The sequence below is a fragment of the Rhincodon typus genome, chromosome 38, assembly GCF_021869965.1.
Source record: "Rhincodon typus isolate 14 chromosome 38, sRhiTyp1.1, whole genome shotgun sequence".
Classification (NCBI taxonomy): domain Eukaryota; kingdom Metazoa; phylum Chordata; class Chondrichthyes; order Orectolobiformes; family Rhincodontidae; genus Rhincodon; species Rhincodon typus.
Genome location: NC_063369.1, coordinates 12,834,459 through 12,853,908, shown reverse-complemented (window position 1 = coordinate 12,853,908; position 19,450 = coordinate 12,834,459). Strand labels below are relative to the sequence as shown.

At 40.2% G+C, this 19,450-nt stretch overlaps 1 protein-coding gene across 1 annotated transcript in view; it reads right to left on the bottom strand.

The window, feature by feature from the left end:
- Positions 1-185: 185 nt before the first annotated feature.
- Positions 186-19,450, bottom strand: part of LOC109933312 (WIZ zinc finger) — a 116,343-nt gene continuing 97,078 nt past the window's right edge. Inside the window, exons 10-12 of the mRNA XM_048617828.1 lie at positions 17,357-17,530; positions 15,921-16,125; positions 186-7,948 (exon numbers count right to left, since the gene is read on the bottom strand). Of these exons, the coding sequence (XP_048473785.1) occupies positions 7,804-7,948; positions 15,921-16,125; positions 17,357-17,530 (524 nt within the window). The 3' untranslated portion in view covers positions 186-7,803. The remainder of the gene's footprint in view (positions 7,949-15,920; positions 16,126-17,356; positions 17,531-19,450) is intronic.

Below are 19,450 nucleotides of genomic sequence, written 5' to 3'. Positions count from 1 at the left end.
GAACAATAAGTACTACCCATCTATGACACTTAAGTGTTCCACAACACTTAATCTGAAGCAGCTAGAGGAGGAAGCCTTATTTGATAGCTGTAGCAGTTACTAAATGAGTTTTCTTCAAATGAATTACATTCACATGCTATGCCCAACTTGCCTGAACAAATTCTTCTAAACAAAGTTTAGTTTTCGTAGTGTTTATTTAGATTAAATGGATACACAACCTTCAGTAACATGTACAGCAGTAACAGTTTTGAGGCATCAGCTTCCAGTTTGGTTTATTTAACCTCAACAGTTCAAGAACCAAAAAAAAGTGAAAAAGTTTCAGTCAAATTGGGCTGCATACACATCTTAGAAGCTTTATCTAAATTTATAAACAACTCCCAAGTACAAATATTAGTAAATACAGTCCTTTACAGCTGTGCACAATCAAGTATACATTTTTAAAAAAAAATTATAAAAATGCAATGTTTACCTCCTTACTGTGTTCCACTGACCCCAGCAACAGAAACTACACAGCTCAGAGGACAAATTGAGCAGCAGTAGTGTTTAAGAGTGTATTATTATGAACTTGGAAGCTTCATGTCAAACTTGATCACAAATTTCACCATAGCTGCCGAAGAGTGGCTTTGGAGAGTAAGCAATTTTGTTTTCAACAATTATTTAACAGGGCATTGACTACCAACAGAAACAGGGAATAGAAAAGCCACTGAGTTAAAATAAGGTCTTTTACATAGCCAGCTGGAAAATGTTTGTATAGAAAATGTATTGGAGAATGGAAGAAAGAATGTCTGCTTCGAAATGACCAGTGAGAGATTTGTAAACAACAAATGAGATGCTTGTGCACCTCCTAGAGGCCAAGAAAATTAAATGTTACCTATAGGAATTACCACAAAGCAAATCATACGCATAAGCTTGACAGCTATATTCTACCAATCACGTGATTAGAGGCAAAAATTTCAATGCAGAGGCTATATAGAACACAGCATTAGGGGAGCTTCTGTACTCCACCTTTTGAACTTTCATTTGTAGATATATCCTTGCCGCAGCTACTCCATTTACTCTCATTCTGGCTCATGATATTTTATTTTAAAAATCAAGCTTAAGCCATATACCCCTACCAAATGTTTGGAGCTTAACTAACCTCTATGTCAGGACTATGTTCTATCACCACAAATTGTTTTAAGTACTACAGCTAAGGAAAGCATGAGTCACAGGTGAAAACTATTTTACAATAAATTGAAACTAAAATTTAAAATCTTCAAAATGCATCAGCTAATTTCAGGCCTAGACCTGTTACATTTACTTTAGAGATCCTTATTTTACGTGGGACTTGTTGCTTCAATATCAAAAAGCTTGTCCAATTATTCCTCGGCAACTTCACTTAGCTGGCATCAGTGAAACACTAAGACAATGAATTAAAATTCCTACTGTAAAAGTGACTTTTAACCGGTAAAATACAATTTGTACAAAAGCTGATGTGATTTTTTTTAAACTATGGGATGGGTTAATAGAATGGACTGGGCATCTCACACCTACAGGAAAGCTTTAACACTTCAAAAATGTGTTGGAATTGTTCATTAGAAAATGATGCATCCTTTAATATTTACATACCGACTACATTTCTATTAATTGATACTGAACATTATTTGCAAAACAGATTCCCCTTCAAACAGAAACCAAATCACTGTTGATGCCCAATTCACAAACAATAGTTAATCAGGGAAATCTCTAACCTGTGAGCATTTCTTCAGACAATGTAGTTTGGCAAACCATAACCTGACCTGACAAACCCTGCATCAAGTCATGCTTATGGTCCCATGTTCAACTCAGATTATAATCCATGACTCCCTGTGAAAAGATGCGTCCTTTGACATTAGCGAGAATTAGAAATTTCAGGGGAGCAACAGTATTTTGACCACGTGTCTGCCAGGTTATTTAATGGAAGTCACTGCAACTTGTTTTCACAACAGCATACGAGATTGACAGGGGAGGGGATTTAAAAATAATACCATAGCTCCAATTGGTATCTCTCAAAAACTGTCAATTCTGTGTCTACCATAGTTAACACACATATGATTATGATCTTACTCTGCAGAACCATTTGAATTGGAGAAATAATAAAAGCAGGAGGTACCTGACAGGCTAGTCAGGTGTGCACATTCCCCAATAATCAGCATTTGAGACACTAAATATTAACTTGGACGTGTGTTACAGATGACAAAACAAGTCATCTGCTGAAAGTTTGGACAAATGATTTTTAAAAAATTTCTTTGTACTGCAGGCATTTAAAAAGGAGACAACTGCCAATAAGCACTGAAAGGATCATTTGTAATAGGGACAGTTAATTTTGTGAAGTAATGCTTTAAAAGCTCCTTGGTAAATTAAATCAGAATGTGTTTCAGGGGTCTCAAAGCTGATAGGTTGGATTGCATAACCTCTCATGTCTGTTCAACACAACAGCATGTTGGCAATGATATGCAGGGTCCCGGTAAATGAAGAAATATCAGTAAACTACTAACCATTTTTGCAACCACAAAGCACTGAAGGAAGCTGGAGTAGAAGTAGAAGAGAAAAAAGTACAGGCTCTGCAGTATAAAGATACATAAGCTATGCATTTGAACTTTCTAAAAGTTCTTGGAAATCACTTTCCCATGTCATTTACTCAATAGACGCATGCCAAATATTCCAGATGGTGGGCTATCAGTCTGCCCTCAAATCTGTGCCTAGTTAGAGGATCCCAAGAACACTAATTAATCAGCTAACTTTGTGTCAAGAGGCAGACTGCTTTATGGCATGCCCACTTAAATACTAGCATAGATCATACATCATTTAATGACCCTCAATCCCCCACCACTACAACCGATTAACCAGGCGATTCAAGGGGGCTGGGAAAATATTTGAACTGGGAGAGTGGATGTTCTACAGCCTGCATAAGAAATGTTATGTGCATTTCAGACAAAACGTTTCTGTCCAGTTTTGCAACCATCTTGAATGTGCTCAGATTCACTGCAGTTGAGTACCAGTTTTACATTTTAAACACTGCATGGGGTGTGGGATAAAACTAGACAAGATTTCAGCAGTTAGAGTCACCAGGTATTATCTGAAGCAAATCCTGTTCTCAGCTACTAAAGTAACATGCCAAATTTCCACGAATCGTGAACAGAAAAGCTAACGAGTTCTGACCAAGAGTAACTTGTTCAACAGAGACTGGGAATTAAACTTAGAATCTTAGATAACAAGGCGTAAAGCTGGATGAACGCAGCAGGCCAAGCAGCATCAGAGGAGCAGGAAGGCTGACGTTTCGGGCCTAGACCCTTCTTCAGCCTTGTTATCTCAGATTCTCCAGCATCTGCAGTTCCTACTATCTCTGAAACAACTTAGAATCTGACCTGCAAAAAAAAAAATACAGGGCAATTTATGCAATGAGCCATTAGAGAAAGCTAACAAAAGGTGAGCACTAGGCTTATGATTGCACAGTCCTGAACAAACCAGAAAGAAGAATGGTTACATTTACTGGTTGTGCTCTACTGGGGATTCACTCTGTGCTTTGACAGGATTGTTGGAGTTGAATTCCAGGACCCTGAACAGTACCACATTATTTATTTTGCAGAAATAGTAAATGGCTGGCACATTCAAAATGAAACAACTTTGTGGAGCCCAGTGAAATTCTGCAGAGGCTGAGTCAGATGATCAATCCAACAAAGAACACCACAATAATTTACTCAAAGATTAACTTTTGATCACTCACTGTTGGTGGCTTTGCTTTCAGCTACTCGGTACCCCCAAAGTCTGGAATCCCTCCCTTAATCTACTTTGCTTTTGTTTGCTCTTTGCTCTTCCTGACTAAGCAATGCATGGATTATCTTTTATCAAAAGGGTTATGCTGACCTGGAGATTAATATCCCCCTACCTGCACATAAAATACCGTAGTTACTTCTCAGATCAGTGTTTAGATAACTTGAATAAAAGCAATTACCAACCACTTACTTGACAGTAATGCAGCTTGATTCCCAAGTTCCCTGTAACATTACTCTGTACCCACAAACTACCACCACATATTGTAGAATTCCACCATTCACTATGACATGCAAACCCAATCCGGGCATCTACCTGTTTCAGTTGAGAGGGGGGAGAAATGAAGAAATTAACAAATGTCAACTTTTCTTTCATATGCAAGGGCAACGTACCATCATCCAACCCCAATTGGACAGAGGCCATACAGTGGGATGTTTCTGCCAGATGGTGAACTGATGGTGCAAGAGGAAATGGTTTAAAACTAGCACCCTAAAACAAGAGACATTTACTTTTGAAACATCTCAATATGAGCACAAAGAAATTGAAAGCTACACAAGATGCAAATCCAATTCATATTGTGGTAACATTTGTATTAAAAAAAATCAGGTTAAAATACAAACATAGATGAGAATAATATTTAACAATACATGCGAGAACAACAGGTTATAGTACAAGGAATAGTAAGCATTTTAAGAAGTTCCCTCTGCATCAATAAAGTAAGAAACTTGCAGCAAAATACAAGCACATCAACCATTTTAGAGGTACCATCCTGCTCTAAGAAACTTTACACAGTATTCAGATTCCCAAAATATGCTTTTAAAATTCCTCTCAGACTCTTCGAAAAACAAAACGTGTACAATTGTTTTCTAAGCTGGTTGTAAGAGTCTTCCTTCGTCGCTGTCTAAATTTCTTCAACTCCATCACAAGGCTCATCTGCACACTAAACAGTGACCTGCAAAAACACTTCAATCCCCAAAAACAGTATTAACAGTCAATGCCAATGACCCTGAATATTTCATTAAATTTTGGGGTATGAACTAGTCATTTCTACAGCATTTTAGAGACTGACCACTGAAACATTAATAGGAATTTGCAAAACAGCTCATGCCAATCAGACGCACCAAAGAAAAATCTCCAAAGGTGCATTTTGGTGTTTCCAATAGTACCTGCCTGCTCACTGCCCCGGCATTTGTGGAGAGATGCAGCTTAATCTAGATTTTTAATACCAAGGATGTAATCAAGATCTGAGTTTAATCTTGATTTTTAAAACCAGGGATACAATCAACATTTGAACCTGTGGAGAACTGCAGCCAACTCTGCAATGCATGTTCTCCAAATACACAATCACACAGACTCACTTAGCATCTGAGGACATGTAGCAGCAACCAGAACCAGGATTGATTCACACAAGCTTTACAGAACCATTAGGCTCTCAGTTAAACTCAATGGTGAGCATTAACAAAGAGATGCTCCTAATTCTACAATGATGGATTATGTCTCCCTGGGCAAATGCCAAATATTTTGCAGGAGTACGTAACACGAGAAAGCAGCACCAAGAACAACAGGTTTGGCAGTGGTAGCAATTTTAGGTAATGAATTAACAGCATCACATGATGTTAAAATGCACTGAATGTAATCTTTCCTAGAGCATAGTCACATTAATACACTTAAAAAAAGCACAATATTAAAACTATATGCATCCAAATGAATAGTGAAAATGATTTAAACAAGACACAGAAGTCTGAACTTCCACCAATTCAACCAAGGAGCTTTTGTACATGTGTTGACACGGCAGTCCATTCTCAAAAACAAACCTTATTCCTGGGATACCAAACAACCAATTTCATAGCACCTTTGGTTATGAAGGTATATTTCATTACACTCCATGTTACAACAATACACAGTCACAGGAACAAACAGGTAACAAGATTTTTTTTGGTCACAGGGAGTCCAATTGCATTAGATGCACAGACTCACATCACAACACTGCAAATATAAAGTGACCACAAACAATAAGGTTTAAATTGAACAGCTTTAGCAGAACAAAACAGCCTTTTGTATCCCGCTTTCAAAACAAAAAAGAGGTGGTCCTCAGACAGACAGGATTTTTATTTGGTGGTAAGCGGAGGAGGAAGAGGACAGGAATTGGAGTTTAATGAGCATCTTCCTAGTGAGCAGCCTTGAGAGATCCCCTTCTCCTTCCTCCCCACAGCTACATTATCTTGTTTGCAGAGAATCAGTGACTGGTGCATTGTCACAGCAGCAGGAAGGACACTTGGAAGTGTTGCCATTTACAGAGATGGAACAGTAAGCCCATCAACATTCGCTGAGGCAGTGATGCGAACATGGCATCTGTGGGGAGCAGCCCAGCAAGGGCTGCAGGGCCTCCAAGGCCCAAGTGCCCTGAAGTGGCATCTCTCAAAGCCTTCAACTCAGCTGGTCAGACCACAAGATGCCAAGAGGATCTCAGCTGTGAAAAGGAACACAGCTAAAGACTCTAAAACCTGCCTTTATAACTAGCTAAAAATCAACCATCATCCAGCATATAGAAGAGGATGAAAGAGGAAAGAAAGCATCTTTACAGTTTTACTATACACTTACATTTTTATGTGCAGATGTACTGCCACTTTGTGACCAAAGCACTTCTAAAAACAAATAGGTCCTTTGCCAAATATTAAAAAAGCAACTAAGTATTAGGAAGCACCCAAAAGGATGAGTATAAATATGTTACTGAAAAAAATGCAATTTAGTTCTTAGAGTCGGAGGAAAAGCCTGTCCTTTCAGACTGTCCAATCCATTCCTGTAGCCATATGCCCACTGACAGCTGCCCCACTGAAGAATGTGGCTTGACCTATGCACAGGCATGATGGTAAATTGCATCAGCTGCAGTGTTGTGGTCATAAAAACCTTGAGGACATGGAATACAAGCAGCAACTATTCAATTTCCCAATAGGACTACGATCTTGCTAAGCTGGGACATTCTACAGTATCCAAGATCCCCTTCTGTAGGCTGCATTGAAACAGACACGTCTACTTAGTGCTGTGTTGACAAGCCAATCAGAACAGTCCTAATCTACCACTTTTCAGATGCTGGCACACCTACTGTGAACTTTCCGCTTATGGTTCTGCATTGTATTGCACTGCTGACCTCTGATCGGTGACTACAGTCTGACAGCATGCAAAATAACCTCCATATCAAAGCCTAGGTACATCACAGCACATTGTTTAATACTGAACCAGCCTTGTATAGTTGGGCCTCTTCTCTGCAAGGTTTGGATGACACACAGCCCAACGCGAAACCAGTAAGACTTGCAATCACACGGTACATAGACTGCATAATGTCCATATCGCCTCCCTGTAATTATTTGGTTCTGCCCTCATTCAATGATCCACACTATGGCAGCTACCTGCGTATGGGCTTTGTTTCCTTCCCCTGCTGGCCTTGATATGAGAAACAGTGAATAGTGTTTCTCACTGTGAGAAACACCTGCTACACTGTGGTTTAAAGAAAAATGGCACAACATTGAAAGATGGATTTTTAAAATAATTATTAACAATCCACCTTGAGCTTTCCTTCTCGTCTCCCAAGGGAGGGATTGATCCATTACCCGGGAGCATGACAGTGGTATCAAATGGATCATAAGTAAACGGTGGTTTTGATTCAGGTTATATAAATGCCAAATACAATGCTGTGCAGCCCTCATCAAGCACTGCCACTCCCCTGAAGTGCACTGGGTACCTAACTGATTTTACATTGTATGAAATTAATCAGGGCTAAATTGATTTTTTTACATTCTAAGTGTGTGAGGCCAATGCAGAATTACTCTAAAGAAATCACCATAAGGCAGATACTTTCATTACTACACAGAGGTTTACACGTTCAAGGCAAAGAAGAATCTTTCCAAACTTGACTAAAACTAGAACATAAAATCGAGTGCGTCTTTGTGAGAGACTGCAATGGACATTCTGCCCCCAGTGTACCCAAGTATCCACACAGGCAGCAGATTTGGCCTATTTCCCTGTGTCAGTAGACACAGAGATCTCTTCACGGGCAGCCTCCGTCTTTGGAAAGTTCATGTCCAGGATGTGTCGCTGCAGATGTCTCACCCATTCTTCCTGAATCGAGAGCGGACCGTGGAACTCCACATCACAAAATCTGACCAGGAAGGAAGATGCATCAGAAGTTGTTGATTCAATTAAAACAATGCTTTAAAAAAAAAACAACTGCTGCCCTTTTCACTTTCTTTCTCCCAACCCAGCCACTAGTTACTACATGCACATCAAGATAAGGGGCATACCATCACGTTGGTGTGGACAGAATAAGGGGCAGTGTATCATCAGCCACAAGCTAAGAGCCAAGGTTTTCAAAGGAAAGATATCCATGGAAGCTTCATTACAAGACTCTGGCGATGACAGAGTCATTTAAATTTTGACCTATCCTGAAATTACTTGATTTAATCCAATGCACTTCCAATGAATATTACAGAGACTAAAGACTGTATACAGCAGTAATAGTTTACTGATGTGAATATCTGTTCAATTTACATCATCTAGCAGCATAGGTCCTGTTCGGTCAGCGTAAACCTGCTCCCCCTTTGACCCATGACAACAAGGTGCAGAGCTGGATGAACACAGCAGGCCAAGCAGCATCATAGGAGCAGGAAGGCTGACATTTCGGGCCTAGACCCTTTGACCCATTTTGTGTGCACAGCGACAAAATTTTTAGAAGTCAAAAACAGGACACATTAAGTCTTGGGAGGCAGGGCTTCATAAGAACATACCAATAAGGAGCAGAAGTTGTTTCTCGGCCCTTCAAGTCTGTCCACCATTTAATAAGATCACATCTGTTTGTGTTCCAAATTCCACATTCTCATTTACCACCAATAACCTTGAGATAAATAAATCCACAACTTCAAAAGAAAATTCAAATGATTCCAATCTATTGTCTTGAGGCAGGAGTATTCCAAACTTGCCCAACAATCAGAAAATATTTCCCCTCCTCTCCATTCAAAAAGGCCAACCACTCAATTCTTTTAATATAATGAAAAGTATCCCCTCATCTGAAGTCACCCACACGAGGAAACATTTTCTATATCCACCTTGACAAGGTGGATATAGAAAATCACTCTTCTAAACTCCACTGAAAATAAGTTCAGCCTGTCCAACCCATCCTCCTTCAGGTGTTGAGTAGATTGCTGCCTGGAATCATGTTCAATGCATTTCCTTTAGTCAGGAGACCAAAACTGCACACAGTATTGTAGCCTCACCAATGCCTTGTACAAGTGAAGCACAACCCCTAATTTGTATTCAATCCCACTCACAATAAAGGATAACATTCCATGAGTCTCCGTAATCACTTGCTGCACTTGCATGCTAACTTTTTGTGACTCATGCACTAGAACACCTAGATCCCTCCACATCTTGGAATTCTGCAAGAGTTCTCCCCTTAACTAATACGCTGTTATTTTATTCTTCCTGCCAAAATGAAGAACTTACTTTCCAAATTACACTCCAGCTGCCAGATTTTTGCCCACTCACAACCTATGTTGGTCTACATCCATATGTCATCTTCACAAACACTTTTCCACTAAGCTTTGTATCATTTGCAAATTAAGCTGCCATGACTTTGCTCCCCTCATCTAAGCCATTGGTATAAATTTGTAAAACAAAATTGAGGGCCCAACAGAGTCTCCCTTGGGACCCAATTCGTCACATCCTGCCATATATGCATATTGCTGTTTCCTTCCAATTAGCCAACCAATTTTCTATCCATGCTACTAATTTTCCCCTACACATCAGTTCTTACTTTGCACAATAATCCTTTATGTAACATTATGTCAACGGCAACAGACAAACAGGAGTCTGGGACAGGAGCAGTTAAAGGCAGGCAGTCATATGATGATATCTCCCAGAATAAGACAGCAGTAACAAACTGGACTGATCTGACGAGCTGGCAAAGAGCTGTGTTGCAGAGTGGCTGAGCACGAGTGGAAGGGAAAAGTGGCTTAAGGAACTTCTGGACCTTAAACATCAACTACAAAAGGAACAACAATTGCACATTCAGCCCTTGAGAGATAGCTGGACAGTCCCTCAACTCAATCTTATTTGAAGAGAATAATAGGGATAGTAAACCAAGTCCTAAAAAGGATGCAACTTTGGAGAAGTTTGCAGAATGGCTCAGCAATTGTGACAAACACCTCACATACCCAAAAACACGAAGGGAAAACATTCAAAGCATGCAGAGACATAATTGAAGCTCATGTGCCTGCCAATGCCTCTACACAGAACTCCTTTATACAGATGCCATGTAAACAAGAGGAAACAGTAAATTATAGATCACTCAGCCATCACATCAATGTTACGTTTCTGCCAATGCTCAAATTTATTATGGTCAACTGAATCTTGCATATTGCACAAACATATCTCATGGCAAACACGATCAGGTTACAGTGACCTAAAACATTTAGCAGGCTAGAAATTAGAACTTTGCCACATTTAACTCCTGCCCCTTAGCTACACTTTTACCCACCAAATAAAATCTACCCGTATCTTACATATTTTCAGTTTGGAGCTGAGTTTGTGTAACAGAAACATGCAATATTAATTGCCTCTAAACTCCTTACTTGGGCTATTAACATTCAATTCACTGCAACCTCCTTCACCAAGAAAATGTAAAACTAGTATTTGCATCCTGCATGCATATAATATTTTACTACAATATAAAGCAGTCTCCATAATCCGCAACTTCTGTAGCCTGTTGTCGCTGGGTTTGGAAAACATGATCGGATTTAATTAATGTTTCCAAAGGACAATGACTTTATTAACACTTCAGGTATAATGAATGAACTTGTACTTGCCAGAAGACACAAAGAAAATTAAATGCTCACAGAAAATGTTTCATTTGCTGGGACCCAATTCAATCTGACTGCAAACAAAAGCAGACACAATGAGCACAAAGCATCAACTTTGAGGGATTGCAGAGTAGGTAAGGTTGAACTGAAAGGACCGGGAACTAAATATACCATGTTATAGAGGTTTAACAGATGAACAGGGAAAATGACAGAGAAAATGGAGTAGCCTTACTGATGAGAAACAAAATGATTCAATGATGAGGAAGGATATAATAAGGACAAAGCATTCAGTGGAGACCATATGGATAGAACTAAGGAACAGTAAAGAATCTAAAACTGTAATAGGTGTGTATACAAACCCCTCGTAGCAGCTCTGAAATGCCAGATTGTCTAAATGCAGAAATTAAGCATGTGTGAAGCAAAGCAAGAGTAGCATTAATAGGAAACTTTAGATTGGGAGAGGTAGACAAGCACCTTTCAGAAAGGTAGTGAATTTCTGGAGTGTATCCAGGATAGTTTCCTACAGCAATACATGCTGGATACACCAGGGGACAAGCAATATTGGATTTAGTAATGAGTCGTGAGCCAAATTTAATTAGTAACCTTACTGTGCATGAATGCTTATCAAATGTGATTATAACATGATCTAGTTCAAGGTACCATTTGAGATTGAAAAGCACGAATCAGCTGCTAGAGTTTTAGGTTTAGCTAAGGCCGACTTTAATGAGACAGAGACTGTCCACAGTAAACTGGGAAAATTTGCTAATTGGTAAAGCAATGAAGAACAGTACAGGACGTTTAAAGAAGCATATAACACAGTACAAAACCAGTTTACAGCCCTAACAGTGAAAAGCTCCACTTCACAGAAAAAACACCCATGGAGAACTGAAGAGATAAGGGACAGCACAAAACTAAAGAGGCTTACGAAAGTGCAAAAAATAGTAGATCCCGCTGAATGGGAAAGATATAAAAACCAGCAAAGAACCACAAAGCAACTTATAAGAGAGGCCAAAAGGGATAATGAAAGGAAACTTGCCAGTGATATCACAATCAATACGAAGAAATTTTATAGTTACATAAAGGGAAAGCAGATGGTAAGGAACAGTGTTGGCCCACTAAAGACTTAAAGTGGAAACAAAAACAGAAGTTGCTGGAAAAGCTCAGCTGGTCTGACAGCACCTGTGAAGAGAAATCAGAGTTAATGTTTCGAGTCCGGTGACCCTTCCTCACCGTGACCCTTCCAAGGAAGGGCTGCTGAGCTTTCCCAGCAACTTACATTTTTGATTCTGATTTACAGCATCTGCAGTTCTTTTGTGCTTTTTTTAAGGCTGAAAATGGATTATACTGTCGATGACTACAGGGAAATAGCAAAGATGTTGAATAATTACATCGCCTCAGTAGATACAGTACAAAAGGAGGATAATATGCCGCAAGTCCCACGAAATTAGGAACAGGGACTGAATAAATTAACTTAAGTACATTAATGGAATTAGAGTGACAAATCCCCAGGACTTGACGGTTTCCAACTGAGGGTGACAAAAGAAGTAGGGAAGGACATTAAAGATGCCCTTACTGTAATCTTTTAAAGTGCCATAGATACAGAAGTCGTTCCTCTGGATTTGAAAATTGCAAATCACTTTTTTTTTTTTTTTTTTTAAAAAGAAGGATGAGAGAAGAAAACAAGGGAACTATATGCCAGTTAGCCAACATCTGTTGTGGGGATATTGTTGGAGTCTATAAACAAGAATGGGGTAACCGAGCACCCTGAAATTTTCAGTTATTCAGGGAAAGTGAGCATGGATTCATGACAGGTAGGTCAGACCTGACAAGCTTCACCAAATTTTTTTGAAGACATCACTAAGGTAGGACAGGGAACATCTATGGATGTTGTTTACATTTTCTAGAATTCACTCTCAGGATATGGCATCACTGACTCAGCCAGCATTTACTGCTCATCCCTAATTGCTCAGAGGGCAGTTAAGAGTTGACTGCATTGCTGTGGTGTGATGATACTATGGCTTTGAGAGGTGTATTTTTGTCCTTTTTTTCTTTTAAAAATGATGAGAGGTTGAGACAGAGGTATCAAGCAGTCTGTTCCAAGCCAAAAACGTTAACAGCTTGTGAGGCCTTGTGGCTTTTTACAAAACAGTTCGAACAATAGAAGCAGCATGAAAGGGTACAGTCAAGCTTCCAAACAATCAGGATTTTAATTGAACTTTCAGTAGCTGTTGGGATTCAGAAGCTGGTATACATCTTTCCCTGCTACATCAAAACACTGGGGTTCACTCTCTCTGTGCCAGTTTTCTCTTGATGTTCTTTCCTCCTGGCCTGGAGAAACTGTGAGACAATCTATTTTACTGAATTTGCCTTTGTCATGGGTGTGTTTATAGGATGTCACTATCGTGAAACAGCTGATCAGTAGTAGTTAACATAAAAGTTATCTTGTTAAATATTTTGATAGAGTTACAGTTAAGCTAATTTTTAAAAATTGTTATTTTGTCTATATTTTAACTGTGTTGTAAGAATGATGCATGCTTTGATTCAAGCCTGGTAGTTTGACTTAATCGAGTTACATCCACAATGCCTTACACTTGCATGTAAAAATAAATACCATCTTAATATATTTTAAGGGGTTTGGCCTGGTCCATAACAGTGGCTCTGGCGTCACATATAAGCCAGACCAGATAAGGACGATTAATATCCTTTAGGGAAGGAAACAATGACCAGATACATTTTTCCGACAATGGATAATGGTTTCACAATCGTTAGACTCTTATTTCCAGATTTTTAAAATTGAACAAAAGTCTCTGGATTAATAGTCGAGCAATAATACCACTAGGCCATTGCCGTACCTTATATGGGCATCGAGAAGGCATTTGCTAAAGTCTCACATAACAGACTGTTAACTAAGGTTGAAGCCCAGAGAACTGACGGCAAATTATTGACATGGCTGGAAATTTTGTTAAGAGGCAAGTGACAGAAAGTAGGGATAATGATCAAATTGGCAGGATGTGATCAGTGGTGTTCCACAGGGCTCTGTTAGTGCCTCAGTTATTCACATTATTTATTAATAACATGGATAATAGCACAGAAAGTCAAATATCCAAATGTGCTAATGGCATAAAGTTAGGTGGTACTCTCGACAGTGTAGCTTATGACATAAAATTACATACGGATATTGATAAATTAAATGAATGGGCAAAACCATGTCAGATGGAGTTCAATGTAAGCAAGTGTGGGGTTATCCACGTTGGACCAACAAAGGATAGATCAGGGTATTATCTAGATGGTTATGAAGTGGTTGCCCAACGAGACTTGGGGGTTTAGGTGCATAGACCTCTAAACTCTCATGAACAGGTGCAAAATATAATCTAGAAAGCTAATGGATTGCTGGCCTTTATATCTGGAGGCTTGGAGTACAAGGGAAAATAATTTATGCTACAGTTACACAAAACCCTGGTTAGACCCCACTTGGAGAGCAGATCTGAGCACTACACCTTAGGAAGAACGTACTGACCTTGGAGGGTGTACAATGTAGGTTTGCAAAAACGATAACTTAACCCCTGAAGTTCAGGTATGAGGAAGAATTACACAAATTTGGCTCATTTTCTCTAGAATTTAGAAGGTTAACCAGTAATCTGATTCAATTTTCAAGCTATTAACGGGTAAAGACAGGGTAGGTTGAAGATAAACTATTCCCATTGGTTGGGATTCTAGAACTAGGATGCATTATCTGCAAATTAGTGATAGTGTGCTCAGGGGGGATTTTAGGAAGCACTTCTACACACAAAGGGTGACAGATGCTTGGAATACTTCCACAAACAGCAGTGGATGTAGGATCAGTTGTTAATTTTAAATTTGAGATGGACAAATTTTTGTTAAGCAAAGGTATTAAGGGATATGGGCCAAAGGCAGGTAATAAACAGTTAGGCCACAGATAAGCCATAATCTCATCGAATGGCAAAACAAGCTCAAGGAGGTGAATGGCCCACTCCCGTTCAGATGTTCCTTTAAGGCTGAATGACCAGTCATCACATGCCAGCCTCGACTGGGGTCCCCTGATTGCTCAGTTCCAACCCTGAAGCCACTCCTGCACCGCAACCTTTCTCTACCCTTATTACTCACGTATAGTCAACAGGCCCTACTTTTGTCTTTCGAGTCACTCTGTACCTTTTCCAGTCATGGCGAGCATTGATCTATCGGAACACTTCCTGTTTATCTTCAATGCTGCCAACCTTGAAGACCCGTGGGAAATATAACATGCTCCCGCCAAGGAAAAAGAATGCTACTGGTAAGTATTTGCTGTTCCTCATCCCTCTCCTTCTAAAAGTTCTAATCTCCAGGATGAAGTGTAGCATAGCTTTTTTGGGTTTGCCAATAATAAATGGAAGATGATGGGTTAGAAATGTGAGGGGCAGCTTAAAAGGGAGGAGCTCCAGTAAAGCTAAAAACCCAAATCTTCAGCAGTTTTGAGAAAACTGTCAGGACGTTGAGATATTTGGTTACCCGAGTCATATGGCACTTCTTTGAATATGAATGTCCACTGTCAGGAAGCCAGTTCAAAGAGGACAGAAATGGAGGAAATCTTAATGCACTTTCATAGGCATTTATTTAGTTACACGTTGGAAATATGCACTTCCTAATCCAACAGCCACAGTTTCAGTCTATTGGCATGGGTCCAAGTGAATCCCCAATTAGAGTGCATCACTTGCCTACAATTAACAACAAATTGATGTGTGACAGTGAAGAGGAAACCACTCCTAATGAAATGGATCAAGGGTTAGAAGTATGGACTGCTACATTACAAATCCCAATTCTTTAGCCCAGTTCTTCTTTACCAGACAACCAGTTACCATTAGCACAGCCAGAACACCAAATCCTTTTCATTAGCTCCATCACTGGACCTAACATTCATCCACTGCTCCAGAGTTACTTCAGCAGGACCTCCCTCTCCCCTGACAATTTCTACCATAGAGGAGGTCAAGAGCAGCTGAGTCGTGATAACACCATCACCACATCCCTTTCCAAGCTACACACCAGCCAGCCATGGAAATATATCCCTCGGCGGAGATCGGGTCAATAGCCCGGAAATCAATACCATTATGAAAGTCCACAAATTCCAAAGTCCAACACTGATCTTTTAGGGAATGGAGTGTTGGCAATAGATTCCGCCTTGCTCATATCACTGAATACAAATTTGTACACAAAGTCAGCTCTGATTTTCCATACAGCAATACGAATAAACATTCCACCATTGGGCACGACTGGGACACTTACCTGCATTTCAGAGTGTAGATGTTTCCTATAAACTTCACCAGTGAGATGGGTTCGGGCTTCGGCACTGGAAAGATCACAGGTCTCACTCGTGGGGGTCTTGGTTCCTCTGATTTTGGCCTGAATGTTTTTGTCTCCTTCCCTTCCTCACGTTTTGGTGACACGTTCGCTGTACATACCACCGGCTTATGCTGCTTACGCTCACAGTCTGAACATGAAAGAGAAGTCGTTAGCTTGCTGTTTCAGTCAATGCATAAAACGCATGTCCATTTCCACTTTGAGGAAGGCATTCCTAAGAATAACTGCAGATGTCGTCACCTTTTACTGTAAACCGGAAGTACAATTAAACCCTCCAAAGATCACATAGCTGTATTAAAAATTCCTAAATAATTTCCACAGAAAGTCACTGCATTAACTGGCTTAAGGGTGTTTTAAATGAGGGACATCATTGCTAAAAGACTGACTCAACATCTGTTTAAGAGTCTGTAGACACTTTGTTCCAAGCTGTACACACTTTAGTCAGTAATATTCTGACACGTGAATTTCAACTGTATTCTATCAAGTTGCGCAAGAAGATAGAGTTACTGCATCTTAATAGTTTTAAGGTGTACTGAATTAGCTGCTTCCATTATGGAGTTTGGGACAGGGGGAAAAAAAAAATCTAATTTCTGGAACTGTGGCGCAGTTTCAGCACAATTTTCCTCTGGTGTATGCAAACGACCATTTAGAGGGTTTAAATGCACTTACCAACTGGACTATTCCACATCTGCCACAAACTGTGCAGCCATAAGAGAAATGCCATTTATCAATTACATTCCTGCACCATGTCTTTTTCACATTCAGCGCAGCACACAATTCTTAACTACAGGTTATGCTCTAAATAGGAGAGGAGTGTATCAGCGCAGTTCTTTTCATCTACTCTTCCACCTACTAACCTCCCCTTCCCTGAAATTACTGAACTCAAAGTTATGCTTGCAAGGTGAATGTTATGCAGGATTTTCTAAGTTGCCAAACCGCATGCAAACGGGGCTTGATCTCATACCGGTATAGGCTTACTTACACATTACAATGAATTATACACCATGGTTCGGTTTCTACACAGGGGAAAGAGTGCGAGAACAAAAGAGGTACAATAAATACAATCCACTCACGTGCAAATTAAAGCAAAAAAAAAAAGAAACTTATATACATAAGCAAGCAAAAGCTGCAACTAGTCCTGAACTTCTAGGGTTAGGCTTTGCATTCTCAAGCATGTCAATGAAATGGTGGCTCAACTTCTTTAGGGAGGGGATTAACTTTGTGTCTGGATCACAGCATGTATAATCACACAGTTTCCTTGACAGTGCATTTCAATTTAACAAGTTTTCTCCCCAGCACTGTCAAAGTTCATATTTAGTTTGTTTTTGTTGGTTAAGTTATACAAAGCCAAAGGGTCTCACATGTGTCGGTGAGTGCAGGTTCAGCCTTTTCGTGGAGTTCCTCAAACTGAGACAGACTCGGTAACTTCCTTTTCAATCCAGATTTCAGATGGCCACGCATATGGTTGGAGAGGCCTACACCCGTGGTTAGTGTCACTCCACAATACTCACAGGTTCCTAACTTGACTGGGTGCTCTGTTGTCCAAAATGAAATTAAGATTCAGTTACCACCCTGCCTTCCACAGTTTGATTTGCTAATTTTAATTTGAGGTTCTGGCAGGTCTCAACCTAGTTCCCAGTGGACGTGAGCCCACAGCATAATTAAAGGCTCTCAAATTTAGCACTGACTGTAGGTTTGCTTCAAAAGGGGGCTGAGGGAAACAGAAACATCCTATAACCATGAGGGCCTGCTCTTGGAAGACAAGCACTGGTAAAGATGGTAGGCAGCTGGGAGATGGACAATGGAATAGAGAGCTGGAATAACAGCTCTGCATTACGGATGATGCCCTAGCTGACTAAGAAATCCTCAATGACTGCAAAGCAGAAAGATGCACCACTTCCAATCACGCAGCTCTCACACAAACACATACTCAGTCGCTCCTCATCCATGCATCAAGCCAGGTATTCGGAGGCAGGAGAAAGAGTTGCAAAGTAAAGGAAGCCCAAGAGTCCACTTGATGATTAATCCTAAAACCAGCAATCAACACTGAACAATTACTGCCTCTCTCTTTTTTTGTTAAAAGACGTCCTTCAATAAATTGCCTTTTAAGATTTGGCTGTACTGGTTAAAATCTGGATGGAAAATTACATTTGTTCAAACATGCACTTTGATCGAGTCTTCACGTTGATGTCTAAAACATTATTAGCTTGCTGCAAGCAATGTAGACTGAAACCAATGGAAATGTAGACCTGTCAAAGTGTGCAGATGAAAGATACTAATATGACAGCAGCAAGCAGTTCATGAGCAAACATTTACTTCTGTACTCTAAATAATACAAATAGGCTATTCGGCCTATCAAGTCCATGTCAGAAGCAAGCACTTGTTTATAACTGAAGAATGGCAAACATTTCAACTATTATAGTGCAGCTCCTGCCCCCAGAATTACCTATAATGGTGCAGCTCCTACTCCCAGAATTGCCAGCACAAGCACAGCAAGTGGGGCGGGGGGAGTGGGGAGGGGGTGGAGGAGAAGTTACCATTGACCAGAAACCAAAGTGGACCAGCCATGTGAACACCATGCTTACAAGAGCAGGTCAGAGGTTGGGAATTCTAAGGTAACTATTCTCCCTACTCCCCAAAGCCTCTCCATTCTTCAAGACAGGAGTCAGATATGAAGGACTTTTCTCCAATTATTTACAGGATGCTACTCCTACAACCAAAAGAAATCTGACATCAGAGAAGGCAAAATAGCCCATTTGATCAGCACCATGACCTTACCCATTCACTCCTTCCATCAATATCACACAGTGGCAGCTGCAGGTACCATCTGCAAGATACACTACAGCAGATTGCCAGCCTCCTTTGACACCACCTTTCAATCCCTTGGTCTCCACTAGAAGGCCAAGGGCGGAAGACATGGCATGGAAACACCACCTGCAAGATCCTATCCAAGCCAGACACCATCCTGGCTTGTAACTATCATCATCATTCTCTCATTGTCACTGGGTCAAAATCCTGGAGCTCCATCTTTAACTGCACTGCAAGTGCCCCTACACTCAACGACTGCAGTGGACCCAGTAGGTGGCTTGCCTTCTCAAGAGCAATTTATGCTGGTCTTACCTGCAATGTCCACTTATCAAAGACAAATTTAAAAGGTAAAACCTTGAGGCTCTAATGAAAGTCACAACCAGTGGCTACACCGAGACTGGTTAAGAGTTCTCAAGATCAGCAAAAACACGAAAGCCAATTTAAGAGTTGCATCAAAGATAGTGAAGAAAAGTCAGAGTGAACCTTCAAGCATTGGATAAGAGGTGAGTCTTAATCTGCCACCATGGTAGGGATTCAAGAACTCAAAGATATTGAAGAGTATGGACTGCATTAATTGACCTCTCTCCCCTTTATTCTGCATATTAGACTGCCTGAGGCTTGATAATTACCAATGCAAGCTCTCTTCC